Source organism: Mirounga angustirostris, unplaced genomic scaffold (assembly GCF_029215605.1).
Source record: "Mirounga angustirostris isolate CCGP_5_RB_7025 unplaced genomic scaffold, mMirAng1.0.hap1 SCAF_13, whole genome shotgun sequence".
Classification (NCBI taxonomy): Eukaryota; Metazoa; Chordata; class Mammalia; order Carnivora; family Phocidae; genus Mirounga; species Mirounga angustirostris.
The window spans coordinates 80,897,748-80,925,576 of NW_026991721.1; the positions used below are offsets into that span (position 1 = coordinate 80,897,748).

At 46.6% G+C, this 27,829-nt stretch overlaps 3 protein-coding genes across 5 annotated transcripts in view; 2 read left to right on the forward strand and 1 right to left on the reverse strand.

The window, feature by feature from the left end:
• The first annotated feature begins 30 nt into the window (after positions 1 to 30).
• THYN1 (thymocyte nuclear protein 1) lies at positions 31 to 5,205 on the forward strand. Of its 3 annotated transcripts, none has more exons than XM_045894675.3 (8): positions 31 to 189; positions 329 to 465; positions 2,148 to 2,329; positions 3,114 to 3,182; positions 3,529 to 3,621; positions 4,185 to 4,280; positions 4,520 to 4,670; positions 5,005 to 5,205. In XM_045894675.3, exons 2-8 carry the CDS (start codon positions 414 to 416, stop codon positions 5,049 to 5,051), a joined length of 690 nt encoding a protein of 229 aa, XP_045750631.1. In that variant the 5' UTR covers positions 31 to 189; positions 329 to 413; the 3' UTR covers positions 5,052 to 5,205. The 3 variants fall into 3 exon arrangements, with proteins under 3 accessions (XP_045750631.1, XP_045750632.1, XP_064433280.1); XM_045894676.2 differs by having other exon boundaries at positions 407 to 465; XM_064577210.1 differs by having other exon boundaries at positions 52 to 148; positions 407 to 465.
• A 436-nt stretch (positions 5,206 to 5,641) lies between these two features.
• Positions 5,642 to 27,437, reverse strand: VPS26B (VPS26 retromer complex component B). The gene is made up of 6 exons (XM_045894674.3): positions 27,215 to 27,437; positions 17,934 to 18,090; positions 13,061 to 13,225; positions 10,130 to 10,305; positions 8,375 to 8,517; positions 5,642 to 7,973 (listed from the first exon to the last, which is right to left on the reverse strand). Exons 1-6 carry the CDS (start codon positions 27,435 to 27,437, stop codon positions 7,827 to 7,829), a joined length of 1,011 nt encoding a protein of 336 aa, XP_045750630.1. The 3' UTR covers positions 5,642 to 7,826.
• The window catches only part of NCAPD3 (non-SMC condensin II complex subunit D3), a 63,745-nt gene continuing 63,248 nt past the window's right edge, over positions 27,333 to 27,829 (forward strand). The window contains exon 1 of the mRNA XM_045894677.3: positions 27,333 to 27,473. The gene's annotated coding sequence lies outside the window, so the exon portion shown is untranslated. The remainder of the gene's footprint in view (positions 27,474 to 27,829) is intronic.

The following is a 27,829-nucleotide window of genomic DNA, read 5'->3' on the forward strand; positions in this document are numbered from 1 at the left end:
GCGCAGGACTACCACTCCCAGATACCGGGCCGTGGCGAAAAAGGGCCGTGTGTTACTTAGACGGGGGCACTCCGCGCCGGCCTTCCGGCGCCTGGGTGGGGTTCTGTCTGCGGAGCCGTGGAATCGGTGGCTCGGGAGAATGGTGAATGTATGAGGATCAGGGAGAGAACCGAGGAGACTTGAGCGCAGGTTATGCAAGATGGAAATGGGGGCGTAGATAACTGGGAAAGATTTGAGGGTCCCAAGTCCAGTTGCATCTGTTCCCCGCAAAAACCCCTCGGGGTTGAGACTCCGATTCCTCTCATTGTCTCCATCTTGCTCTGCGCAGGTTTCTGGGGGCAAGTAACGGAGCTGCGTCTTGTTTCTCTCGGTTGATTTGGAATCTTCTGCTCTTCGGTCCCCGCAGGGAAAACATGCCGAAACCCCGGAAGAGGCTCGCCGGGGCTGCTGGGCCTGGTGGGCCAGGTGAGCTGCACCCAGGCTGCAAAAAGGCAGCCCTGTATCAAAGTTTCTGTAGGATCTGTTTAATACTGTTCACTTTCGGGGCACCTGGGTGGCTCAGTCGGTTGAGCGTGGGACTCCTGTTTTCCGCTCAGGTTATACTCTTCGGGTGGGATCGAGCCCCACTTGCGCCCCGTGCTCGGCGGGGAGTCTGCTTCTCCTCCCTCTCCCTCTGCTCATACCCAGGCTCTCACGCACTCTTTCTCTCTCAAATTAATAAATCTTAAAAAAGAAATACTGTTCACTTTCAACTCCCTGCCTGTGGGGAGTATCCTTTGTGGATTGTTTTTGTTAATGTTTTCCCTAATTGCCCTCCATCTTCTCCTTTCCTCTTCCCACCGAGCTTATACCCAGAGCCTCTTCTGTTTGTTTATTGAAGCAGTAGCTGTTTGGTGTAGATACATGGTGGCTTGTACAAAGGTAAGGAACATACAATTGTGTTCTCATGGAAAATGCAAACAGACATAAGTGAAAGGGTCTTAGGAAACCATGGCTAAGGGTATGAGAGCAGGGAGGAACACCTTGAGAAGGAAGTGGAACTTGAGTCCATCCTTAAAGAATGGGAAAGCTTTCCACAGCCAAAGAAAATGCGATGCTGTTTTTATATTCATGTTATATGGAAGATGAAGAACAGGAACAAAGCAAATGAAGGTAGAGAAAGTGCTTTTGGACTGACTACAACACATTGTGTTATTTAGCAACACATAATGGTGTTAGCAGTGTACTTAACTCCAAAGGGACCACCTAAAAACTAAGCTAGGGAGGATCTAACTACTAGACATCTATAAATGATACTTAATGAGAGCTGATGTAGGAGCTGGGACTTAATTCAGAGGTGGTGTGGTATAGTCATTAAGTGTGGATTCAGATAGACCAGGGTACGGTTCCTGATTATACTGTTTACTAAAATGTGTAACCTGGGACACATTTAGCAGATGAACAGACATCTCATACATTATGTAGATTAACTGAGTTACCGTTAGGGTAACAAATAGAGCTTATATAGTAAGAATTGAACAACTGTTAGCTGTTGAGTGCCTACTATGTTCCAGGCACATTTTCTCTAATTCTCTTTGGAAAAAAATCATCTTTGCCACGTCTACAAAGACCAGAATGAGCTGTCTTATCCAACATTTCTTGGCACCTTCAAGGAGCAGGCCACAAAGCACAGTGAGCAAGCAAAAAAGAACCATGAGATGGTGATGATAGTATTTACTAAGCATTTATTATAATGTCGGCCATTATTTAAGTCCATTGTTTACACTACCTTATTTAATCTTCAAAATAAGTCTGTGGAGTAGGTGCTCGGTTTCCTTATTGTAGAGAGAGCCTCAGCAAAGGCCCAGAAGTGAGGGAAAGAAAAGAATTTACTTAGTAGAAACCAGGGACTCTGTCAGTCCTAACCCACAACCATGTACTCTATTCTTATCTCACTGAATGTATAATCCAGGAGATACCCTGTAAGGTGGGCATTCCTGTGTCATTTTTCTAGATAAACTGAAGTTCAGCAATTCAGCTGCTACTGCCAGTTATTGACAGATCCAGGATTTGGGTCCAGGTCTGACTCCAAAGCATGTGCTTTCCCCACGACGGAGCATTACTTCTCAGCAGGCATGACCAGTTTCTTCTTTTTGCTTCTATTGCAGACAGTAAGGGGCCAGCAGGAAAACGTACCAAGACTAAGAACCCAGTAGGGGCATCAGCTACAATGGGTAACTCCAGCCCTGAGAAGGCTTCAGCCTCTAAAAACTGTGGGAAGAATCTAAGCAGTTACTGGCTGATGAAGTCCGAGCCAGAAAGCCGACTAGAAAAAGGTGTAGATGTGAAGGTGAGACCAGGTACCTCTCTAATCCCTTCAAGCTGTTTTTTCAGATAAGAAGTGAATATGGGACACCACGGGGTTCCATCACCAGCTTCTCTGAAGGGTAGGGTTAGGGAAAAGATTATAAGGAATAAAATCAGCAGGACTTATTACCAGCAACTATCTGTTTTGTGAATCCTCTATCTAGGGCAGGGGGTGGCAAACTTTCCATAAAAGGCCAGATAATATTTTAGGTTTTCCGGTCCTATGGTTGCTGTTTCAGCTCTGGTGTTGGCAAGAAAGTGTATCTGGGCAACATGTAATCAGACGGTGTGGCTGTGCTCCGATAAAACTACAAAATCAGGCATGGGCACAAAGCTGTAGTTTGTCAACCCCTGACCTGGGCAACATTTCAATCTTGTTGCCTTGTTCTTGCCACCTACCGTACTCCTACGTATCTCTCTGCCAACTGTATCTTCAGTGAATTAATATAAATCAATTTTAATAACAGCCTAGAGAAAATAGAAATATATAATACTTTAATGAGTGAAATACAAATAACCAAGATTATTTTATCATCTAGATTATCTATTCATCTAGTCCTTTTAATTAGCAAGGATAACAAGGGAGTGCAAAGCTTACTGTCCATTTGCCCAATAGAAGTGGCTCTGTGGGACCACTTCCCAGTAAACTACAGGCTTCCACTACAGCAAGAAGTATCCTCAACACAGGGGAAGAAACTGTCTACTTCCATATATTACCAACTGGCCCCAAGACTGTTTAAGGAATGAATTCATTTCCTGTTGCCTAGTTCAGCATTGAGGATCTTCAAGCACAGCCCAAGCAGACAGCATGCTGGGATGGTGTTCGCAACTACCAGGTAAGAGGGTAAGAGCAGGGCCCGAGACCCGGGGTCGGAGAAATGCCTGCCTCCTTCCTAGGACTTATTCAGTAGCAAAATCTCTTGGCCAACATTGTTTTTTCCCCAGATCCTAACCCTAAACATGTATTCAAAACCACCTTGATTCCTCTGTATGCAGTTTACGAATGGCCTGTGTTCTGGCCAGTGTCTGCATACAAGTCTGGGTGTCTTGGCAAAGGCAAGTATTGAATTGGGGAGAAGCTGCAAAAAAGAAAAACTCATCTAATAAAAGCAGACTTGATTTCCGCTAACTAGTGTTTTCCAGCGGGTGAAGAGGATAGTTGTTTATTTTCCCCTGGGGTAGGCCCGGAACTTCCTTCGAGCCATGCAGTTGGAGCAAGAAGCGTTCTTCTACCATAGCAACTGCAAAGAGCCAGGCATCGCAGGACTTGTGAAGGTTAGTTGTACAAGCGTTGGTCTTAATCCCTCTCCCTTCAGGGAGACTTATTCATATAGATCTAAAGGAACACAGCTTAGATCAGTAACAGAAAGGAAGTACTCTCCTCCCCATCCCTGATGTCACAAGAATATGGAAAAACCACCCTGGCCCCGTCAATACAGCAAGGACTGTAACAAGGCAGGCCTCATTTCAGGTCCCACTGGTACAGACTTCTCTTCACTTCTGTGCCTTGGTCTTTTACTCAAAAGCAGACCTGATGATAGCTCTTCCAAACCAGAAGTTATTAGGAAAAGATTATTACCTGCAGGTGGAAAAACAGTGGTACCAATAATAACCTTTAATACTTGGTTTTAAAACCTACTCTTAAGGTTTTTGTCAAAACAGGTTTGATTTCCTATGCTTGCTCTAGACTGCGTATTATTTCCAAATATAGTGGCTCTATAGCAAAACAAAAGAGCTGAGTGTGTGCAGGGTCAGAAGTGAAAGCTGGACTTGAATTAAAAATTGGCCATGGAGCTGACTATACAGGCATATGATTAGAGACTTGGTTTTGGTTTCAGATTGTGAAGGAGGCTTATCCAGACCACACACAGTTTGAGAAAAACAGTCCCCATTATGACCCATCCAGCAAAGAAGACAACCCCAAATGGTCCATGGTAAAGACAACTATTTTTCCTATTTCATGAGAGGAAAAGGATGGACAAAGAGAGGGAGGAAGAAGGTGTGTGGTGTCTTTAGGTTAAGGTACAGAGTCCGGGTCTTACACTCAGATGAGGTTACCCTAGCTCTGGGGATAAGAACAGAACACTGGCAGCCCTGCCCATAAGAACCTCCCACAAGAAGCTAAAACACACAGTGGACAGAATCTACCTGAACATATCTTTCTGTCATACAGGTGGATGTACAGTTTGTTCGGATGATGAAGCGTTACATTACCCTGGCTGAGCTCAAAACCCATTACCAAGCTCACAAAACCACTGGAGGCCCCTTAAAAAATATGGTTCTCTTCACTCGCCAGAGACTCTCAATTCAGCCCCTGACTCCAGGTAAGAGCAGGACCTTTGCTTTATATTATCCACATACCAGGAGGACTCCATGAACTCACATGTACTAGTGATTAAACTTGGGCATAGTATTTAACTTTTCTGAGCCTGTCTCCTCACCTGTAACATCCATGAGGGAGGAAACGTGTCTGGAGTTACCCATTACTATGTACCCCCACCACCCAGCAGTGCTTGGCACATAGTAAAATACTCCATAAATAGTTTTTGAATGAATGACTACCTGCCTCAGTAACAGTGTGAAATGCCTGGCACAACTTCCCTATTCAAGAGGAGACACACACCTAATACTTTGCTTTCTTCTCCCCTTCTTTGGTAGAGGAGTTTGATTTTATTTTGAGCCTGGAAGAAAAGGAGCCAAGTTAACTGGGACACTGTTGCTGGAACGGGCAAGCCATTACTCAAGTCAAGCTTTTATAAGACACAAGAAGGTGTGCGGCAGCTTGCATGTTATGTTCACCTGGGGTTGTGTACATCGGTGGTTTTCATGTACCTTTTCCAATAAAACATTAATATCAAAGTTGGGAAGCTTTCCTTTTAAAATGGCATTGGAATAGAATGCTCCACTGCAGAACTTCTGCCGCTCGGTAAGGTGCAAGCTTACCTCTACCATCTTCCTTTATTGTAGCAAATACCAGGGTGCGGGGTTCAGTCTGTTACCACCTACTGAAACGAACTTTTCGTCTTTCTACACCGGCCTTCCACACCTGCCCCTGAAGTCGTCCAGGCCCCATAGGGGTGTAAACCATCAGCAGTTTCAGCACAGGTTGCCAGATGAGGGTACAACTGGAATTCCTTTCTCAGCATGTGCTTGTCTAAAACGGGTGTTAATAAAACATCACTTCACCAGGGACCACAGCTATGGTGAAGGCAGGTGTTGTGTTGGATCATGGTGGGAGTCTATCGCCCCTTGGGTGTGAGTGGGATAGTGTAAGACAAGAAACCACAGACCCTGGTGGACCATGGGCACAATGCCTCCAAGCCACAGGGGCTTCCTTTAATCAGAGACAACTGAAACAAGTGTTTTTGTTTTTTTTTTTTTTTAAATACAGCCATTGAAAAGACGACACATTAAGAAACATGTAAACACTGCAGCTGCTTAATTACAAGTTGCACTGCTTGGTTTAGTACCTATGCACTCCCAGGTATGGGGACCTGTAAAGGTGGGGGCAGGGCCTCCCCTCACCTCCACAGTTGCACAGACAAGGAGTGAATGGGGGCAGAGTGAGGGAAAACAGAAGACCTGGCTTATGCACAGCTCCTGAGAGAATAAAATCAAATTCTACCTTCTAGTTCTCCCAGAAGAAAGGTTTAAGATGTTAGGAAAGTTGGAAAATGAATTTGGGTTGTCAGTTGGGAGGCAGAGGAATTAACAGGTCCTTTTAGTTAGAATACCAGCTCTTATGGGAGGCATACCAGAGCTTCATCTCATGTTGAGGAAAAGGCAAAGAACACAGAACCTGCCTCCCCCATACACTTAAGGCCCAACCTTGCTAATCCAGGGGCAGCTGGATGAGTAATCCTGATCCCATGGGATTGTCCGTCGCACCTGTACTCGGTCCAGCATGGGGGGAACCACCTTACTTTCCTTGGTTCTGCTGTCCCCAGTCAACCTCAAGTGTCATCCCAGTATCCTTTCCACCAGTCACAGTCCTGACCCAGGAGCCCTGCCCAGTCAGAGGCCCATGACTGCACTGATTTCTGAGGAAAAGAGGAGTCCAAATTTTCCACACTAAAGAATGACACAGGAACCAACCCTCTGCTTTCCCAATTACAGACAACTTGGACCACCAAATATTGTACTTACTGGCCCGTGGGGTCTGCTTGAAGGGAAGGGAGGCCCACAGGTCATTTCCAGATGAGGCAGAAAAGGATGTCAACACCTTTACTCCAATAGGCCCACTCACAGTGCAACAGAGGGATGTCCCCTTCTCCTTTAGCGTAACAAGAATACCCACAAGAGTTTTTATATACGTTTTTAAACAAAAACATCAATGGTCCTAAACTCTGGTCAGTCAACTGGTGAAGATGAAGACATAATTTGGCAAGCTGAATTATTCTGAAGTTGTGTAGCAGAGTCTTCTGCTGAGGCTCTCATCTCCCTCCTGGAACTCAGTGAGGGGACATGGGCAACAGTAAGAAACTTCCAAGCCCCAATTCCCAGAAACTAAATGGGGGGAGAGCAAGGAGTGATGAGGATCCATTCTTAGGGAAGCCAAGAGATCAAGGCCCCTTCCCGGGATCTCTTAAAGGAAACAGATGCCCTTGTTTAGGCTTGCCGTAGCACACAGCAATACCCTAGAACCATCCAGCCCCAGGGGCTGGGGAGCACAGTCACGGGGCGAAGGCAGACAGCCACCCCGCACAGTCACCATACTTCCTCCTCAGTGGGCCCGGCTCGGCCTCCTGGGTTCAACTCTGCTGCCATTCATGCATGACCCTGACCCCAGGGTGTCTCTGTGCCCAGAATTTCTCACAGGTGAGGGGACAAGAGCCAAAGGCCCTTCCAGAGGCTTCTGTTCCAGGACGTTACTGGTAAGAGTCTGTAGAAGACGGAGAAGGGAGGTGCCTGGGTCCCAGCAGTGAGAGGCCAGTAAGGAGGTTGCTTGTGGAAACTTCAAAGCACCACATCCAAGACTCCCAAAGAGGTAGCTTCCTGATCTTGAGTCTCCCCCCACCCCTGCCATTTAGGATAGGGTAGGGACAGTAGAGGAGAGAATAAGATGTGACTACCCCGGGCCCTGCTGGCAGCTCAGAATCCCAGGGACATGCTCAGATCCTGTATCAGGAAGCTCAGAGACCCAGGAGCCAAGGATGCCCGCTCTCTGCTCTCCTGTAAAATGCAAGGCAGCTGCACACGGAAGGCCTCAACAGAAGGCTCTTTTCCCCAGAGAGACCAGCTACCGGGATGCTACCTCTCCCTATTCCCACATCAGCCGCAGAATCTCAAGGGGACTGCCTCCCAACCCGAGCCCCTTAGGTTCTTCAGAAAAAAGAATTTAAGTCAAAACACGATTTGTTTTCAGGTTGCAAGTAACGGGTCAGTTGAGCATCACACTGTCCTCCCCCTCCCCCAGCCGCTGGTGATTGGTAGACGGGGGTGCTGGGGTGGAAGCCCAGCAGCTTCTTGGCCCTGGGGGCCTACTGCCTGCTGTTGTTGTCAGACAGCTGGCTGGGGGTCCGCACCTCACCCAGGGAGGCTGTACCCTCGAAGCGTTGTGAGGCGATGGCTGCCTGGTGGGACATGCTCTTCCGTACGATGTCACCTTTCCGCCACAACACCACTTCCTGCAGAATGGGGGGGGGTGGGCAACATGCTACCTTGAGAGGGAGGCATGGGGGTGGGGGTTCCCAGAGGCTCCAACTTTCTCCTCTGCTTCTCTCTCCCTGATGAGAGCAGTTGTCCATACCACCCCAGGGCTCCGTCTGATGGTGTGGGCAGGGAGGGTAGAGTGGTCGCAGGGCCTGGGCCTGAGTTAGCAGACTCAACGTGTCAAGTGGGAACCCCCATTCTTGCTGTGGGACTCCCTCTCGGTGAACCAACAAGTGGCATAGAGACTAGTAAACTCTCTCCCCTGTACCATTCTGCTGAATCTGTCTGAAATGGTATCTGATCTTCGCAGGAATGAAGCCCTTCCCGTTCTGGCTCTAGGGCCGCCAGGGGTATTGGGGAGGTGCCCTGGACTCACCTGCTGTTTGAAGTAGCGCCGTTCCTCCTCGTCTATCAGCACCAGATTGAGGTAATAGCGCACGGAGAACTTCTTGTTGATGTCCCGCATGGTGGGGGTGAGCTCGTAGCCCGCCAGGAAGAGCCGGATCGGAATGGACTCTCCTGTAAGGGCCAGGCAGGTATCAGAACGAAGGGCAAAGTGGCCCACCCAACCTGACACCAAGTCACTCTCTGCCCACAGCAGGGGAGATGCCACCTGAGCGTGTCATGGCACACTCAAGGGAATGCTTCTGCCTGGTGGGAATTCGCATTCTGCAGCTCAGTGATCTGCTGAAGCAAAAACGTGACTCTGCAGTGCCACTCCAGGTCCCGTTGTGTCTTCTCTCACCGCCCTGATGCAGAGACCCATAAGTATGAACAGCACAGGATACTACTACTAAGCATCTTTTGATTATATGTAATGTGTCTAGTTGTTGGGTTTTCACAAGCCAACTGTCAAACCCCAGCTAACTCATCATGTCACCCAGCAATTTCGACGCCACCTTCCTCCATCCTAAATAGTGTATGGCCCCCAAAATACATCTGCACTCTGAGATGGATTGGCATGGTGGTATAATGGTCTGGAAAAGAGAAAATCCTCATTCTGGCCTTAGTTCTCCATTAACCAGTTGTATGACTTCTGAGTTAGTCTGTTGCTTTCCCTGGACCTTAATTTTCTCTTGTGGAAACCTGTGGAATCAGACTACATGGTATTTTTGATCTCTTTCAGCTCTAACACCCTTCCTTTCCTAATTTAAGTGAAATGAAATTAGGGCAGTAATTCTACTGAGAAAGGCCAAACCTATAATGTAGTCTAAAGCTAAATATAAAATGTGCCATTAATTATCTGCTGTTTTGTCTTATTTCTCAGAGAAAATGACAAGTCGCTCTACTTGCACAACTGGTGAAAAAATGGCACGTACAGAGAGTCAGGAGAGCCCAGTCCTACCCCCGCAAGGGCCTGCATGGTGACACTCAAGAACCTGCGGTCACTGTCCCCTCATAGAACTCACACCTGGGGTAAGCTGAATAAAACCGTGGCATCACCAAGCACTTCGAAATGAAAAAATACATTCTTCATGATCAGTGGCTGTGGAGCCAAAAGAACATAAAGATTGCTACTCCCAAATAATCAGATTCCCCAAACAACAAAGCTTTCAACTCCATTCATTCCAGATGTGATGTCAGCCCTGGGGGTGGGCAGGGCGGTGCTGTTCTCTGTCCCATTCCCAGTGTTGGCTGTGGCACCTGGTAGTGCTGCCCAGAGTATCTACACTGGTGAATGAATTCGGAGAACAAATCATTTTGACAGAGCTAGAACTGAGGAACACAAATGATTATTCTGCATTCATCTCTTGCTCCCTAGCAGCAGAGAATGCCAACAGGAAAAAGTAGTAAAATGTTCAAATTGTATCTGCTAAGCCAGTACTCTTCAAGCTTTTGTTGTTATTTAAGAGGCATAACTCTTGAGATGCAATCTCCAATACAAGCTCAGTATGTAGACGAGGCCAAAGTGGAGCTTTTCTGGGTGAAGATGGGGAAGGAACTTGGAGTTCCACATACCCAGCCTTCCTTTTCCTGTTTATTGGGATCCACAGTGAACAATTTGAGATGAGAAAGTAGGTGAATAGGAAATCTTACTTTAGCAGTATAACCCCTCGAGCCCCTCCTAAACTCTGTGCGGGGCCTTGGGGAATGGGTGAGGCAGCTGCGGGCTGCGTGCTAGGGTGCTCACCTCTCACGGGTGCCCCGTCCATGATCTCATACTTGGCTATCGTGTCGTTCTCGTGGTACACATTGGGGCCTGTGCCCGTCGTTTCCCGCTTGATGATATCTATCTCCATGTGCTTGATTTTGATTCTCACCAAGAGGAAGTAGATCTTTCCTACAATGACATCTTTCAAGTGGTATCTGGGGAAGAGAAAATAAGATGTGAATATGGCAGCCAAACTTTGCACATTTCCAGGTCTCCTAGGTTTTGGGGGAGGGGACACTGCCAAGCGGGTTGGCTGAAGATGGAATCACAGTGCACACTCACCCATGTTCTTACCACAACTGCCCTTGCAAAATGATTTCCCAGTATGTTCTCTATTGGAATCACAGTAACTTCTGTCCCATTTTTCCATATGCAACTCACAGGATGTTACTCTTACATGTTACATCACCCATTCTATCATAGCTTGCCCATCTGATCTATCTCCTCAGCACGTTTATTTCTTTTATACCTTTTGTGTTTGTATTGCTTTAGATGTCCTGATGTATGGGAGGCCAGCCCCACAAATGTAGGAACCAGGTCTTGCTCTTTCTCTCCGAGCTCACAAAATGTCTTTTGGGAACTGGGCCTCAATCGCCTGCAGCAAACAGTTTTGTCTGCTGGATGTGACAGCCCAGGCAGGAGCGGTTGAGCAAGATGCATGTGTTATGCTCCATCAGCACCTTCTCCCTGGGCCCTGCTCACATGGTTTGTGCTCTGTGAGCTGTTATGAATTTGGCCATGCTGCATAACGCTTTCTGACCTTTACAGCATTTCACTTTGAGTTAGTCTGGAGTACCAGGGGTCTGCGTGTGCACAGCCCTGTATCAGGCATATAGGAAGAGAGGAAAATCTTCAAACCTGAAGCTCAGAATCATGGGACAGGAGTGTTGGCAGGGACTTTAGAATTTAACCTCCTTATATTACAGGTGAAGAAAAGGAAGTTCAAAGAAGAAAGACACTTGAACAGGATTTGAGTAGGGGACAGACATAGGATATGAACCCCGGTGCCTAATTTCTAGGCTTGTGTTCTCCCCACTATTTCATGCTGCCTTTCTGCTCACAGTCTAACTGGGAAGACTGCAGACACTCTCAGTATATAACCTAAGAACACTTACAAAATCAAAATGGAGGCTGCTCGCAGTATTTTAGAAGGAATGCTAAGAGATCATAGATTCTAGGGGTTTTCAAACTTTGATAAATGGAACATTCCTTTATTCTAAATGAAATCCTATGTGGAAGCATTAATACATGAGAAACTCCTGTGGAGGGCCTAGAACCCTGGGCCCCACTCTTCTTTCACTCCATCCTTTCTGTATGTGTTTGAAACCCACTAGCCTGTCTCCACAAACATGACAGTACCTGCTAATCTTACCCCTAGGGGAATCCCTAATGGCAGAATGGGACGTATGATACGGACAGTGTGCCCTCACACGGCAGCCTGCTCTGAGAAGGCAGGACAGGTCCGAACATCCAGTTCCTGAGGTCAGGGGATGGACTCACCGGAGCGCCCTTCACATACCACACTTGGTCTTCAACATCGTGCTGACTGACAGCTATTTTGTGCTCCTCCTACAAGGTGGCACTGCCTGCCAGCCACCCCTTTTACTAGGTAGCTGGAGCGGGGGTGGGCACGCACTTTTGGTGGCTCCTTTCCAGAAGGCCCACAGAGCCCTGAGGCTGTGAGGAGAAAGGGGCAGAGGGCTGCTTCCTTACGTGTCCCTGCCTGGCCCAGATCAACCTCCCTTCCAGCTTGCCCCACCCCATTCCATAGGTGGGGCCTTACCAAGCAGGGCCCATTCTGGGTCACGAGTGGTTCCAGGCCAGAAGCAGGGGGGAAAAAACAGGCCTTTCCCCTCACCCCTGTTCTAGGAAGCACGTATGTAGCTAGTTTTTAAAAAAGCCCTGTTCCTAACCCCCACTATCTGACCCCCTGGATAATAGTGGGTCTGATATGAGGGTCTCCCCAGTAAGAACCCTAGAGACTCTTAATTTCTTTTTTTAGCTCTCTGTGAATAGAATACACTTTTACTTTTGCGTATCTGATTTTCAAACATTTTTAGGACTGTATTATATACTGAAAAGAAAGATGCTTGTGGTACATTTTTGAAGTGTCAGTAAGTTTCATGATTTGTAAGCACTTAAATATTTTCTTTTTGTTTTTTTAACAATTTTTAAAATTCATTTATTTGAGAGAGAGAGTGAGCGAGCACAAGCAGGGGGAGCGGCAGAGAGAGAGGGAGAAGCAGACTCCCTCCAGAGCAAGAAGCCCAACGTGGGGCTCGATCCCAGGACCCCAAGATCATGACCTGAGCTGAAGGCAGATGCTTAACCGACTGAGCCACCCAGGCGCCCCGCACTTAAATATTTTCCTGTTCGGACAACAAACAGTTTAAAACATACATGGTTTCCCAACTTGCCAGTTAGAATAATTTAAAGACCTTTACAAAAAGGCATCAGATGTTCTTTGCTATAATTCATTTAAGTTCAGGAGGAAGCAGCAAACTATGGCCGTTGCGTGGTTTCTTCATGTTGATTTCTAGAGACATACTGTATATAGGATACAAATGCTAACAGGAATGGTATTCTGAGATTATTTTCATCAGCAGAAGGAAAGAGCTGTATCTACATCCACAACAAATAACCTCAGTTTGGCTTGACCTTGAAAGACAATGTAGGATATTTAACTTAAATGTACCTTCTTAATTTCAGTTTAGTTTAAGTAAAATGAAGTTTAATTTCCTGGTCTACCTTTCAGCAGCCTGGCACATATATTCACAGTACCAGGTCAGTGGCCTCCCCTATAGCCTGGCACTATGAGCCAGCCAAGGCTCCACCCGCTTGTATTCTCATCAGGTCCTATCTTAACCTCCCTCAATAGTTCTCCACAACCGTGGGGCCCCAGATACTTACTTGGACTTATTATACTCAAACTCAATGTGCAGGCAGTCCTCGATCCCAACCTCCATCTTGATGGAGGAGTTCAGCTCTGGGTACGTGCTGAGTGTGTGGACTACGATGTCCATCTCTTTGACAACATCATTGAGGCGGCGGCTGATGGTGGCTCGAAGGAAATACCTGTAGGAGATGGATGTGTCATGAAGGAACACTTCCAGTCTCCATATGCTGCCTCGATCCATGCACCAAATAGACCCACTGGGAGAAGCCCTTACAGTGGTTAACCTTTGGGGCTTTGTATTCCTTCGAAAATTTACCCCTGTGGACCCTCCTCCCAGAAAAAAATGAACATAAGCACTATGCATAAAATTTTGCAATTATAGTTCCAGGGAGTTCAAAGACCTTCCCCCCCAAATATGTTTTCGAGCCCATCCTCTGGGCTCAGAGCACTGCCCTAAATAAAAGTGATTTCTCTGCTCTATACTCCCATAGCAATTTATCCTAATGCCTTTCATGCCCCTCACCACTGCCTACCATGTATTTGTGTACGGGTTTTTCTTCAACTAACTCCTGGGTCTTCAGGCACAGGAATGTCTTACATTCTTATATTTGTATGCCTGTTTATTTAACAATATTCAATCAATTAAACATTTTCCAAGTCCCTCAAGTTAAACGGGAGGGATAGGGAATCTGGAGAAGGTAAGTCAGCTCTTCATTCAACAAATGTTTATTGCTAGGCATAAGATGAATAAGATACAGTCTTACGGGAAGCTCACAGTCTGCTGGGGAAGGTGGGCCAAGAAACAGAAATAATAGAACACACAGCAAGTGCTAATTCAGGTAGAGGAATCAAGTGTTATGGGGAGAGGAAAAAAGGACACACAGGCAGAGCAGACCTTATAAGTAAAGCAGCAGAGGTGGGAGAGGTCCTGATTTGAACAAAGAAAGTCTCTGGCTGAACCCTGGATCCCTGGGGAGGTGTTGCTCTGGTAGAGGACAAGTGGGGAAGAAGACAGAGACACAGCCCCTGAAGGGCTTAGCGTGCCAAGACTGATCCTCTGGTCAGCTGCTCAAGCACGGCCAAATCCCAGCATCCTTGTCCCCTTGACTTACTCTATGCTAATACCCAGTGAATGGAGGAACACCCTCTTAATGATATTTTCTTCTAAACAAAACGTAGATAATCTGCACTGTTCCTGGAGAAAGCTGCCAACCAGATCAATGACCCTGTGTGGCCCTGACTGATGCTTAGCAATCCTTTTATTCATCTCAGTAACTTCTGCCACATTCTCCAAGACACTTATTTGTTCCTAACCCTTTTCTAATTGCTCAGGCTCTCAAGCCTCCTCTCTCCCCTCTCCGTAGAAGACATAGCTTTTACTCTGCTGAGAAGAGGAAGGCCTTCCAAGTCAAGATTTTTAATTCTCTCTCTTCTCTGCTTTGTGCTGTTTCTTACTTTGGTCCTAAATGTGCGTCTGTATCTTTGTCCAACCTTTCTTCCTTCCAGCAGCACCTCCGTCTCTCAAGACCCTTCTCCTCCTCCATCTGGCAGAATGACTTTCAATCTGGGTGCATATTACAACCACCCTGGGGGGAGGTGCTTCCAAAATCCAGATGCCCAGGCAGAGCTGACATTTAACCACTCTGCAGAGGCACAGAGGCATCAACATTGTCCAAAGCCTCCCAAGTGATTCTAACACGGGAGCTTTGGTAGAGAACTACTGCCTGGCATCTTGATCCTTCAAGTTTTCCAATTTCCTCAATATATCGAATCTCTCTCCAGTAAAGCCTTCCTCCTTTGAGTTTATACCAAGGCCCAAACTCCTCAATCCCCAAAACACTCTCCAGGCCTTGCATCCCTGACTGTGAGGGACAGTGGTCGTTGAGGGGTCCTGTTCTAACCACTGCAGCTTCTTCCCTGCTGCCAAACCCAGTGGCCTTGCTTTTTCAGCTTCAGTTTTGACGCTGGAGAGTAAAACATTTCCTCCTCCTTCTTGAAATGCTCTTCGCATGGTTCCACAGGAGGGCTTTACCTGCTTCACCCACCCCCCTTCCTATCCCTCTAATAGGTCCTGCCTGGGCTCTTCTCTCCCTCAGTTCTCCTTGAAAAATGTACCAGTTTTTACCTCTGAGCAGAGGACTCCCAACAGTGCATTTCTCTGTCCTGAGTGCCAGGCTTGCATTTCCAATTGTCTAGTGAACTTTCATACCTCTCTATTTTGCCAGTGCTTTAGACTTATAATTGGATGAATCATCTTCACTACAAACCATCCCTTCTTCCTAATAGCCATCTGTCTGCACCTACATTCACTGGTCAGTTCTGTTGCTGTCTGTTAAATTCCTTGTTTGCTGTCCACTCCCGCTGTGTCCACTACATAAGTGTCCACTGAGGTAAGACGCTCAGGACCTCGACTAGCCTTCCAACAATTTTGTCTCTGCGCTCTACCCATTCATCAAATAGAACATGTTGATTTTATATTAACCATCCAAAAGAACCACTCCCCCGCCTAAAAACAAAGAAAGTGGAGTCTAGAGCAATCTTTTCACATTTCCCCTCTGCCTAAGCAGTAAGATACAAGCCCCTCATCTAGAATTGACATCTATAAGCTGCCCTTAACTAATCTCCCCTTCTTGACCTCCTCACTTTCTCAACATGAATCCTAATGTCTTCATCTAATTGGACAGCAACACCTTTTTCTCTTTCATTCATTTATTTATTTTGTGGTAAAATACAGAAGGAGTTCAGAGTATACCACTCCAAAATATGCCACTCTGGCATAACGATTATACTGAGCTGAAAGCAACTGACAAGAAGGAGACACAAGAAAAATTCTCTGCCCTCCCCACCCTCCACCAGGAAGAGCAGGACATTCTTACTCACCAGAGACAACTGTTAACCAGCCGAGATTGCACTAGAGAAATCCACATAACAAATCTTGCTAAAAGGATTCTTACCTTCCATTTGTTTCTCCCATATATTTACCTTCCCACAACTTGTTGTCCCTAGAAGCTCAAAGTCCCTTTCCTTTGTCTTGTCACTTCTCCGTAAAATTACCATTCTTCTGTGAAGATGCTTACATAAGCTCCAAGTCCTAACCACCCCTTTGCGTTACCAATCCCTGAGTTCCATGTATATGCACAACACACATGTGAATCAACCGGTCTGCCTTTCTCTTGCTAGCCTGTCTTCTGTCAGTCTGATTTGCAGGGCCTAAGCCAACGAACCTAAGATGGATAGAGGAAAAAGGGTTTTCTCCCCATCTACAACATATATAACAAAATTTAACATTTTAATTATTTTTAAGTATACACTTCAGTGACATCAAGTACATTCACATTGTTGTGAAATCATATATGACTTTTTATGACTGGCTAATTTCACTTAGCATAACGCTTTCAGCATTCATCCATGTTGTAGCATATGACAGGATTTTCTTCCTTTTTTAAGGCTGAATAATATCCCACTGTATGTATATACCATATTTTATTTACTCATTCATCTGCTGATGGAACTCAGGTTGGTCCACCTTTTGGCTGTTGTGAACAAGCAGCTATGAATGTGGGTGTACATGTCTGTGTTTGAGTCCTTGCTTTCACTTCTTTTGGGTGTGTATCCAAAAGCAGAATTCCTGGATCATATGGTAATTCTATTTTTAATATTCTGAGGAATCACCACCTTTCTTTCTGACTTACAAACATTTAAGAGCAATCCACTGTAAAAAGTAAAATTAAATAGTAATAAATCCCACAGTCAAGCTTTGGTGACAACTAGATAATCCTCACGGTTGTGAAGCTTTTTCTGAGTGTAATTATGAAACGCTGTCTCTAGTTTGAGTAACGTCAGTGATTACACCTCTCTGCAAAGATTGAAAAAGAAGAGCCTACAATCACTCTTCTGATGGAAGAGGGGAGACCAGGGAGAGAAGAGAAGGAGAGGGAAGGTCTTGCTGGAGTCCAGACCACCAGGCCTGAAGGTGATGAAGATGAGCTGATCTTATAAGATAGCATCAAGACCTGAACCAGGTGACCAGAGTGATAGAGAAAGTCTGCTTTATCTCAGTGACATCACATATCTCAGGTTATATCCAAGAGTCTAGAGCTTCTCTGGATTTTTTTTTTTTTTTTTACCCCAGAGGCCCTGGAATCAGTCTCCATCCTCAGAAACTGGAACATTAAAAACAGTCCTATGTACTTAAACTGTGTTTATTAATTTTTTAAAAACTCATCATACTGTGTCATGTTTTATGCTCCCATCACCCCAAAAGATGGAGGACCGATCTAGAACTAGAATCCAAATCTACTCTCCTTTTCAAGCGAGAAAGCTCCGTGGCCGAGCTTGGGCTCACATTGCTGTGTATGGCAGAGCTGGACTGAGGGTCTGTACTGCTGATGTGCAGCCCACGGTTCGCTGGGGACAGCACGCAGCAGGTGTAAAAGCTGACTGTTGAATCTTCAGGAATTTTAAAAAACAGGTTGTTAAACATAGCAATTACTTAAAATTAAATTATAAAAACTTATAACTAACGTTATATGAAAAACAAAGGTAGTACATACTAAAAACTCATTGCTTCCTAATAATTTTGCTACATTTTACAGTTCTCTCTGCTCTTGGGGGAATTTACATCTAGCTATGTCAGTGGCCACTGTACATCTCTCCCCAGCTCTGTAATCAGGGACATTAGGTTGGGAGCTTGATATTGGCCACTAGAGAAACTGACAGTCTTCAGAAACTGAAAAACCAGGGCTTTTCCTCCCAGAAAGCCCATTGTTAACCATTTACCAGCACACCACTGCTCTCAAGCTCTCTTCCTTCTTGATACCCACATAAAAAACCTCAGAAATGTGGACAGCTTCAGGGGAAGGTGAGGAAACAGCAGGTACAACTTACCTTAGTTTCACATTCTGGCCTGTGTATGACTCATACGGCTTCTCCACGTGGGTGAATTCAAAGTCGAAGGCCTGTGATTGGCTAATTTCTCCGGGCCGGGCCAAATCCTTCACCAGGGACACAAACTCATGGTGGTTCCCGCGGTCATAGTAGAGCTCTGGAGAGAAAGCATCAGCCTCTACTACCAGACCCCAAGCTACATGGGGCTTAGCAGGGAGGCTCCAGGATGCAGGATCCCCTCTTCTGAGAGAACTCCCCCCAAAACAAACTTTCCCTAGCCCTTGTTTTTGACTTCCTGTCTTTTCCTAATCTCACTCCTTCACTGCATTCTCCATATACTGATCTCCTTCCTTCCCCCACTTTCTACACATTTCCGTTTTATACAGAGGAATCCAGTGGCACAGTAAAAACCCAATATAACCCTGCTCCAGCATATCAGGGCAGTACCTTAGTGAGAGCTACATCAGGGGAACTGCTATCAAAAATACTACATTGCTTTAAAAACATTTCTAAAAATATTTCTAACTTTTGAACACATGCTCATAGTTCTTTAATCATATCCTAATAATAACCTTCTGAAGAAGCTAGGACAGGCCTTGTTACCCATTTAACAGAAAGAAACTGAGGCATAGCATGGTCAAATGATTGGCTTAGAGTCTCATTGCTGGCTGCAGAACTGAGATCAGAGCAGATTTCCTGCTAGAATGAATCTATTTCTATGACCTGGTACAATGGGAGTAAGAACATTATATTGTGTAAGGTTCTGCAAGAATTAGAGGAAGTAATGCAGGTAAAGGACTCAGAATAGTACCCAGTTGATAGCAAATATTCAAAACATATTAGCTGCTAGCTGTATGATCCCTCAAAGAGGAATCCACATGGCCAATCTGACGCAGACGTTTTAGTGTTATTCCCTCCATCTAAATAAGGGGGGTTCCTCAACTTTGGTGAGCACCAAAATCAATTGGAGGGTTTGTTAAAACCAGATTGTTGAGTCCTGTCCCTAGTGTCTGGGCCCAAGAATCTGCATTTCTTTTTTTTTTTTTAAAGATTTTATTTATTTATTTGCGAGAGAGAGAATGAGAGACAGAGAGCACGAGAGGGAGGAGGGTTAGAGGGAGAAGCAGACTCCCCGCTGAGCAGGGAGCCCGATGCGGGACTCGATCCAGGGACTCCAGGATCATGACCTGAGCCGAAGGCAGTTGCTTAACCGACTGAGCCACCCAGGCGCCCAAGAATCTGCATTTCTAATAAGCTCTCAGGGGATGCTGGTCCTGCTGGTCCAGTGACCACATTTTGAGAAGCATTGCTCTAAATTCATCCTCCTCTGGAAACAGTTCTGGCATTCAAAACTTAATTATGAGTTTATGCCATCAATTTATCCTCTATTATTTTATGCCTATTTGTACTCTGCTATTTAAGTGTTAACTTTTCTAGATGCATGGTGTTTAGAGCTAAGGCCTAGCTCCTGGCACCCCCTCAGTACCTGGCCATGCAGAGGGAACACTTAATACTGACTGTGAGTCTACACGGCCACATTACAGTCAAGGTACCACCCCTCGGGTATTTCTGGGCTCCAGTCCTATGCAAGACTACAACCTGTGACAAGGTAGATCAACAGGGGAAACAGATCCGGTAGAGTGCACTCAGTATTACTGCTGTTGGCTGCTTGGGGACAAAGAAACGGGTCCACAGAGAGGAGTGTCCAGGACAATAGCCTACTAGGCCAGTTCCCGTATCTCCAGAGCACAGCAGGCGACTCTCTCAGGGACACCCTGGGCTCAGAGCAATGGGGCAGAGCTGTTTTTGCATGGGTCCGCCTCAGACAGCACAAGGTCTGAGCCCCAACTGGGACCGCAGCTAAGTGCCCAAGAAATGCAGTGTCCAGCCCTGCCCCCGAGGAGAACCATGCCCAGAAAGAGAAAATGGTTTCAAGTAGTGCTTTCAGTCTGAGTGCAAAATCAACCCCTTGCTGACCTAGGAGCTGGTCCTGACGAGCCTATTCCATAGGGAGCCTTTTTTTTTTTTCCCTCCAGACAGGGAAGCATTCTACAGCAGAGTGGGCTCTGTCCTAAGATTCGTCCAACTCAGGAAGGTGGCATTAGTGTGGTTTAATCCCAAACTAGTGCTGCCACTTCTGTAAGAATTTACATTGTATTCTGTGATTACAGTTTGTTGCTGATTTCCTATACAGTTACACTTTAATCCACTTTATATTACAACCACCTCTCTTCCAAATACTAAATGGAATCAGTAGCAGGCAGCATTCTGGGTAGTGAGTAATAATCTACAAAATCGCTAAATGGGAGACCACACAACCTATAGGGGGAAAGGACAGGGAAAGGTGAACAATCCATTGCTTCTATTTTAAAATCCAATAACTATGTCCCCCAATAAATGTAAGGAAGTGCAGTGATCAGGTAGGAATAGAACCACTGTGACAAGGGCTCCTTCACTTAACTCTCACTGGTCCATTGCTACATAAGTCCTTGTTGATGGTCCTGACACCTACGTGGGAAGTGACCCCTGAACTGGTGGACCCGGTGTCTTAGCTCCCAAGCACTGGATTCTGGCCAGAGTTTCAGGCGACAGAAGCAGGCAGAGCACAGCCCCAGTGTCCATGAACTTTAAATGAGAAATCCCAGAGTTGAGAAAAAGATGGAAAGAGAAAGATGGAAAAATACACAGTTGTGATCACACATACCAAAGGCAACATGAGAAACAAAACAGAGGCCCAAGAGCGCGCAGAGAGCATGCAGACGGCCAGCATCTGAGAATCCTAGCAAGGTTATGCCTGACCCAGCAGGGGCACCTGGCTGTGGCCACCTTTGGCAGGAGAGGTCCTTTCCTGCATAGCGTCACATTCTCCCTAGTGCTTTTCCTCCTGGACACATGTTAATACTAACTCGGCATTAAATGTCGCAGAAGAGTGGCAGTGTGTAGCCTGAGTGGAGCTGGACTGGGCTTTATAATTTATAATTTATACGCCATTTGCAATGCTCTTGCAAACACTGTGGTGCAAAGGGATAGAAATAGCAGCCATACTTTGCTATTTGCCAGAAAGTTCGGTTTCCTGTCACATAAATTAGAACAGAAACTAGAAGGCTGTTTTAGCAAGAGGTTGGGCCATCAAGAGGCTATAAATTGCCTATATTCTATCCCAAAGATGCAATGACAAGTCATCCCTGGTTCTCCCCGACATCCAAAGCCCTCAGCAACCAAGCATCTCAAGCTAGAAGTAGGAACTGACCATGTTTTTTGTTAAGGTAACTTCCCTGTCTTGAGCCTCTTTCTTGATTCCAACAGGAGGAAGTGACTTTTGTAGTCAGGATGTTTTCATGATGAAACTTGCCACCAACGGCTGAGGAGTGAATTTGCCACTTTGGAAGGAAATTGAGCCAGCTTTGCATCACAGGTTCATCGTTAGAGACAGCCTGAGACCTGCTACTGGGCTGGGACTATGTTTGGTCCAAGCTTCATGCAGGTCTTAGAAGAAACATTAAGTCAGCAAGGGCAAAAAGACCTCCAAAGAGCCCCGTCCCGACTTTCCCAGCCACTATCTGCTGACTGGCAACCCCATCAAGATTCATGCTGGCCACATCCACTCAGATCTCCCGGACCCTGGTACACTTGCTAGAGCAGTAACACCTCTGGGCTACCCATCCCCAGCAAGATGCAGCTCTGCTCGAGCCCTGAAACAACTCACTAATAGGCCAGAATCGATCCATTTAATCTCAATGTGCTTTTTTACTTAGATTTTCATGGGTTAATGAAATAAAATACAGAAAGCCTCTGGAGTTTTTAGAAGTACAGGCTTGGGGCGCCTGGGTGGCTCAGTTGGTTAAGCATCTGCCTTCAGCTCAAGTCATGATCCCAGGGTCCTGGGGTTGAGCCCCACTTCAGGCTCCCTGCTCAGTGGGGACTCTACTTCTCCCTCTCCCTCTCCCCCAGCTTGTGCTCTCTCTCGCTCACTCTCTCTCTCAAATAAGTAAATAAAATCTTTAGAAGTACAGGCTTGACTGGTACTGATGGGTTCAGATCCATCCAGTGTCATTACTTTTTTTTTAAGATTTTATTTATTCATTTGAGATAGAGCAAGAGTGGGGCGGGGGTTGGGGGGAAAAGCAGAGGGAGAGGACGAAGCAGACTCCAAGCTGGGCAGGAAGACCTGGAAGTGGGGCCGGATCCCAGGATACCAAGATCATGACCTGAGCGGAAGGCAGATGCTTACTTGACTGAGCCACCCAGGCGCCCCCAGTGGCATTACTTTTAAAACTTTTTTAAAAATCCAGATTATTATCTATTTGGTTTTGGAGGACAGGGGTATTCATATCTACCCTCCTTTGTAAGTTTGACCTTCTAATTACCTTTGGTTTATTTAACCCCATTAGTCTCCAAGACGGCCCAGCTCTACCTTATACCTTGCATTACAGTTCCCCAAATGAATCCAGCTGAAAAATGGTCTCTCCTAACAATTAAAAATTTTCCCTCCGTGCTTCTTATATACCACATTGCATTTTTCTAAAATGTAGGCCCTCCCATGCTAGAGTGACATGGGAGATGCCCTCCCCACACATTGTTGGTTTTGTTACAACAGACCAAGCCATTGGAAAAAGCACACTAGGTGCAGGAAGAAACCCAACGTGCTCAAAAACTTACTGAGGGTAAGAGAAAACATAGACAACACAGGTGAATAAATAAGACCTTCTTATACTCTCAGGGGGCAACACTCAAACCGCAACATCCAAGTAGTTGGTGTAGAACTGAATGAATCACAGGTCCGATGACTCTTATTTTCTTACATACAGGGAGAAATCATCCTCAACCTGGCATAAGAAAGTGTGATCAAAGAAATGTGCAACAGCAAGTGAACCAACATCAGCTTTAACATTTCTGTGCCCTAGTTCCCTCAGGGAAGAGGCTGTGCCCTGATGCCTGCTGGTTGGTGAGTCGTCTTAGTTCTCAGTGGCCTAGAGTAAGGGCCACACCTAGCTTACCAATGCCTTGGCCCCAAGTGCCAGCAGGAAGCCCTCCCTCTTCACAGTAAGCAGCAAAGCAAACCTGCACTCCCCCTTTCCTTCATTCAGGTAACTCTGGTTTATCTAGGAGGGGTTGAGAAAAAAATCCAGAGAACAGCTCCTGTAAATTCCTAGATCTCACCACATATCCAGTCAGCAAATATTTATTGAGCACCTACTTTGTGTTAGCCACTGAGACTAGAGATTAGCCACCACATTGATGATGGACCGAAGGCAGTCCCTGGTTTTCAGGGACTCAGAATTTAGTGAGGAAAGCAGACCAGAGGAAAAAAAAATCACAAGTTTGTCACATCCTGGTACTAATGAGGCCTGTGGAAGAACAGTGGAGGAAGGGCTTGAGTCAGCCTGGGGAGCTTGGGGAAGGCTGAGGGGATACCATGTCTGCTGGGCACTTTAAGAATGGGTAAGAGCCTGAGTGCAAGGTCATACCTTGCAGCAAGATGTTCCCATACAAAGGGAAGATACCAAGATTCTAGAAGGAACGTATTTTGAGGAAACTATAAGAGGTGAGGGTTAAGGGTAAGGGAGAGATGAGGCTGGGGAGAAAGGCAGGGCTATTCAGGAAGGAGCCGGGTATACTTTTGCCCTTTAACCAATAGGAAGTTGATGAGCAGAATTTTAAGGAGGGGACTGACAATGTCAGAACTGCCTTTTAGAAAGTTCACTCTTACAGATGAACTGAAAGACGAGGAAAGCAAAGGCAGGAAGGCCAGTTAGGAGGTGGCCACAAAAAGAGATAATGAAGCAGCAGTGCTGGCAAGAAGAGGAAGCACAGACTGGGGACGTATTGGAGAGCTGTTGGAGAGCCGACTGGGCGTGTGGGAGGAAGACTTAGTCTAAGATGACTTCCAGATCTTGGAGGCTGAATGGACGCAGGTGACATAGGCCACAATGGAGCAGACAGGACGGGAAGCAGGGCTGGGGCTGGAGCAGAGAAAGAGCAAGGTTTCTGTTTTGGATGTGTTTCTGAGGGACCTGTGGGGTATCCACGTGGAGATGCCTAGCAGGCAGTTGGAGACACAGGCAGGGAACTCAGTAGAGAGTTCACGTCAGGACAAAGAAAGAGGTTGGTAGTCATCAGAATATAAAAAGACACAGAAGTTATGGGTGCAGATGAGATTGCCAGAGTAAGTTATAGAGAAGGGACAGGAAACAAAAGTTACCCCTGTTCCTGCCTACCTCTAAAACCAAGACTGAAACAGGAGCTTTTCTGAGCAGGGGCTGGGCCACTATGAGGAATGGGGTCCAGAGAGGTCCAATGCAACAGAAAGCCAAACAGCTGTCTCGGCAAGGACTCTTGGTAGAGTCCCTCTCACAGGTTTCCACTTGGGCTAACATGTCGTTAGGGAGAAGACAATGGAAGGCAATGGGGGAAGGCAGACAAGTAGACCAAAGGGAAGGTTAACCTGGTCCAAACATTCCCCATGGACCATCTGCACAGGAATCGGGGTGACTGCAAGGTGACATGTTTTAAACATCTAGTGCCTGGAAACTTCTTGATGGGTCAAGCTTAACAGGGAAAGAGAAAATGACAATAATCATCTTAACTTCCTTTTACAGAGTACCTATTATGTGTGCCAAGACCTGCACATCACATATATTATCTCTAGTCCTCACAAGACCCTAGCAAAGACTGTGCTATTATAAACTGAGCCCTATCTAATTTAAGTCACCCTGTCTGCATGACCCTCAATCATGTACCAGGCTGTCCTTCTAATGAATACACAAGTGGGACAAATATACTTTCATCAGGAGGAAAAAGAAATTAATCATAAGGATAAGACGGTTAATTACATAAAGCACTTGATTTTCAAGCTGTGGAACTGTTCCTCAGAAGAAACGAAGGAAGGAGGGACGGAAAAAAGAAAGAACCAAATCCAAGAGACTATGGCTTATAAGAACATTTTTGAGTTAAAATGGAATTCAACGAGGAAGGCGGACAAGGCACAATGATATCAACTTTCTTACTCCCATACAGCAAGACCTATACTGTGCATCATTCACAGAGCCAGACCTAGGAGCCAGATCAAAGCTCCACCCACTTCATTCATAGTCAAAGAATGCAATGAAGGAGAAAACCACACTACCACAACCTTGGCGAAGTTACTCACTATCCTCGCTCTGGTGCCCTGAGATCAGTCGACTGTTGACACAGATAGACCATACTCTGCATGAAGCATTATCCCTTGACAGCTCAACATTATTCTCACAAGGTGATTTTGTTATCCCTGCCTTACAGGTGAGAAAGCTGAGGCCCAGAGAGGCACAGAGCTTCCTCAAAGTCACAGGGTCAACAACAGCCCACAGTGCTCAGAGGCTCAGGAAGAGTTATCAATGGAAGCTAAATGGTTGGGAGAAAACCCAGCAGGGATGATGATTCAAGGAGTCAGACAAGAAACCAGGCAGGACAGATATGCAAGTTGCTCCCTCAACTTCCCTTTCACTTAGACTAGAGGGAGGCCTTGACTCCATTCCCCTGAGCAGCTTATTTCACATTGCGGGGGTTGGGGACACTCTGGTTATCTTTCATGTATTGATGAGGTATCACGACCACCTGGAGTGATGGTATAAGACACAGACTAAATGTGCCTGTTTATACGCTCATATTACAGAGCCAAAGAAACCATGCAAAAACTTTAAAACTACTAAGTAGGGAAGTACTTCTCAACTATCTCATACATTATGCTTAGCATAAAATGCTTTGGATTCATCCTATCTACCTAGTGGTCCTTTACTAGGCGTGATTTTACCCTCCAGGGGACATAACGCAATATCTCAAGACATCTCTGGGGGTGCTTTTTGGGGGTGCTTCTGGTATCTGGTGGGTCAAGGCCAGGTTAATATCCTGCTAAATATCCTGAGACAACAAAGAATTATCTAAAGCCCAAAATGTAAACAGTACTGCTGTTAAGAAACCCTATTCAAGCTAGAGGTGGGAGAGAGCAGAGGGTATGAAACTCACTCTTTAGCCCCTTTCCGGTACATAAAAGGCCACCCAAATTCTGGATTTAAAATAGCAAAAAGGTTTCCTCTATGATCAGCCAGTCTTCGACCTAATTTCATTTTCTCAAATACCAGAGGCAAACACTTCAGCCAGAGCACTGGCCATACAGACTCCTTTTTCCAGGATTCCTCCTACCTGTGCCAATGTTTCCTGCCCCTGTAAAACAGGAGACCAGATTCTTTGCTGAACTCTCAGGATATGAGAGAGAGTATTTAATGAGCTTTCCCAGGAAGTCTGTAAGAACAGGGTCATATATGCAGCCTTTGCTACAGGTATGAATCTTTTGCCAGAAGTTTTTTTCAGCCCACATGAGTATTTACTGTGAATCTACTCCTGACCTAATGACAAAGACCATTTATTTCAGAAGTACCTGAGAGTTTCTAAAAACACAAGACTTCAAATAGAATTAGAGACAACCCCACTTTGACCGGCAGCTCCCAAATCTTCTATATTGTTACTGCCTTTTACTTAGTTTTAATTATTAATAATTATGTTCGAAGATTGTTAGAGCATTGAGAAATTTTGATCATTTAATTTTGGACTTGGACCATTTTTTTGTCTGTAAGGAGAAAATTAGTCAACTGAAACTAGCTAGCATTCTAATGAAGAAGTCTTAGAAACACAGGCTCAGTAGACAGAAAGAAGACTGCAGGGCTTCTTTCTCAAAACAGGTCCAAGGATAGGAGATCAGAGCTAAGGTGAGACAGAAGGGTGGTGAGCTCTGTCCCACATCACATGTAAAAGAAAAAGGGGGTGGACGGGAGTGAACTAAGTGAGGCACAGAGGACCAGCTTAACTTGGGTCTGACAGCTGTGGATGTCCAGACAATGGCAAAAGCAGTACTGGAGAAAGGTCTCCCCCTAACAAACCCACCTGCAGGCTATGGCAGGAGCATCTCACTCGGAAATCCTGGAGGCAGGAAGCATAGCTGAGCGCATGCCAAAGGGACAACTAGGGTATCCCAGGGCAAGGTGCCCACAACAATGAGGCTGTCGGCAGGGATGCTCCCCGTCGCCCTCGGCCACCCCCACCGTCCTGGCGATGCGCTGTCACTTTTGGCAGGGAAGCCGGCAACGCAGGGGCAGTCGCCGGCCGGCGGGCCTCAGACTGCAGTGGACAAGGGGCTCCGACAGGCCTCACCGGAGCTGGGCCCGGAACCACCCCGCTTCCCCACCCCCAAGTCGGCGCTCTGGCCCGGCGGAGGCGGCCGGGGAGGGAGGCCCGGGGTGCCCACTCACCGATCTGCCCGATGAACTCGATCTTGATGCCCTGGTGCTCCAGCCGCTTGTTGGGGTTCTTGAGTGCGAGGCTCACCTTCCCGGAGACCGTCTCTCCGTCGTAGAAGAGGAAATATTTCTCCTTCTTCCCGTCCTCCGTCTTGTGCTCGGCCCGCTTCCTACTCTCCGCATCGTTCAGCAAGATTTCCACCTCCACGCTCTGCCCAAAGCCGAAGAAGCTCATCTCACCGCCGGGCCGGGCCGGGCCGGGCCGGTCTCGGTAGGACCGCTTCTCTCTGCGGGGTGGGGGCCCTAAGCAAAGGCCGGAGGGCTGGACGCTGGACCCAGCTCTCTGCCAGACGGGGGGCGACGGCACGACTCCCGGCTCGACGGGGAGGGCGCAGGGCCGGCTGCAGCGCCCTGGGTACCAGTGCTCCGCGACTCGCCAATCCCGGGCGAGCCCGAGCCGCCAGCGGCAGTGAGGGGCTAGGGCGGGCAATGCAATTGGAGGCCGGCAGTAAAGAGCCCGGGCGTGCGTCGCCGCTGCCGCCCACCTGGTGGGGTGCGGCGCTGAGCAGCACGGCGAGCCAGCCCCGGCCTCTGGCAGTGCAACGCACGGAGGTGCTTCGGCGGCTC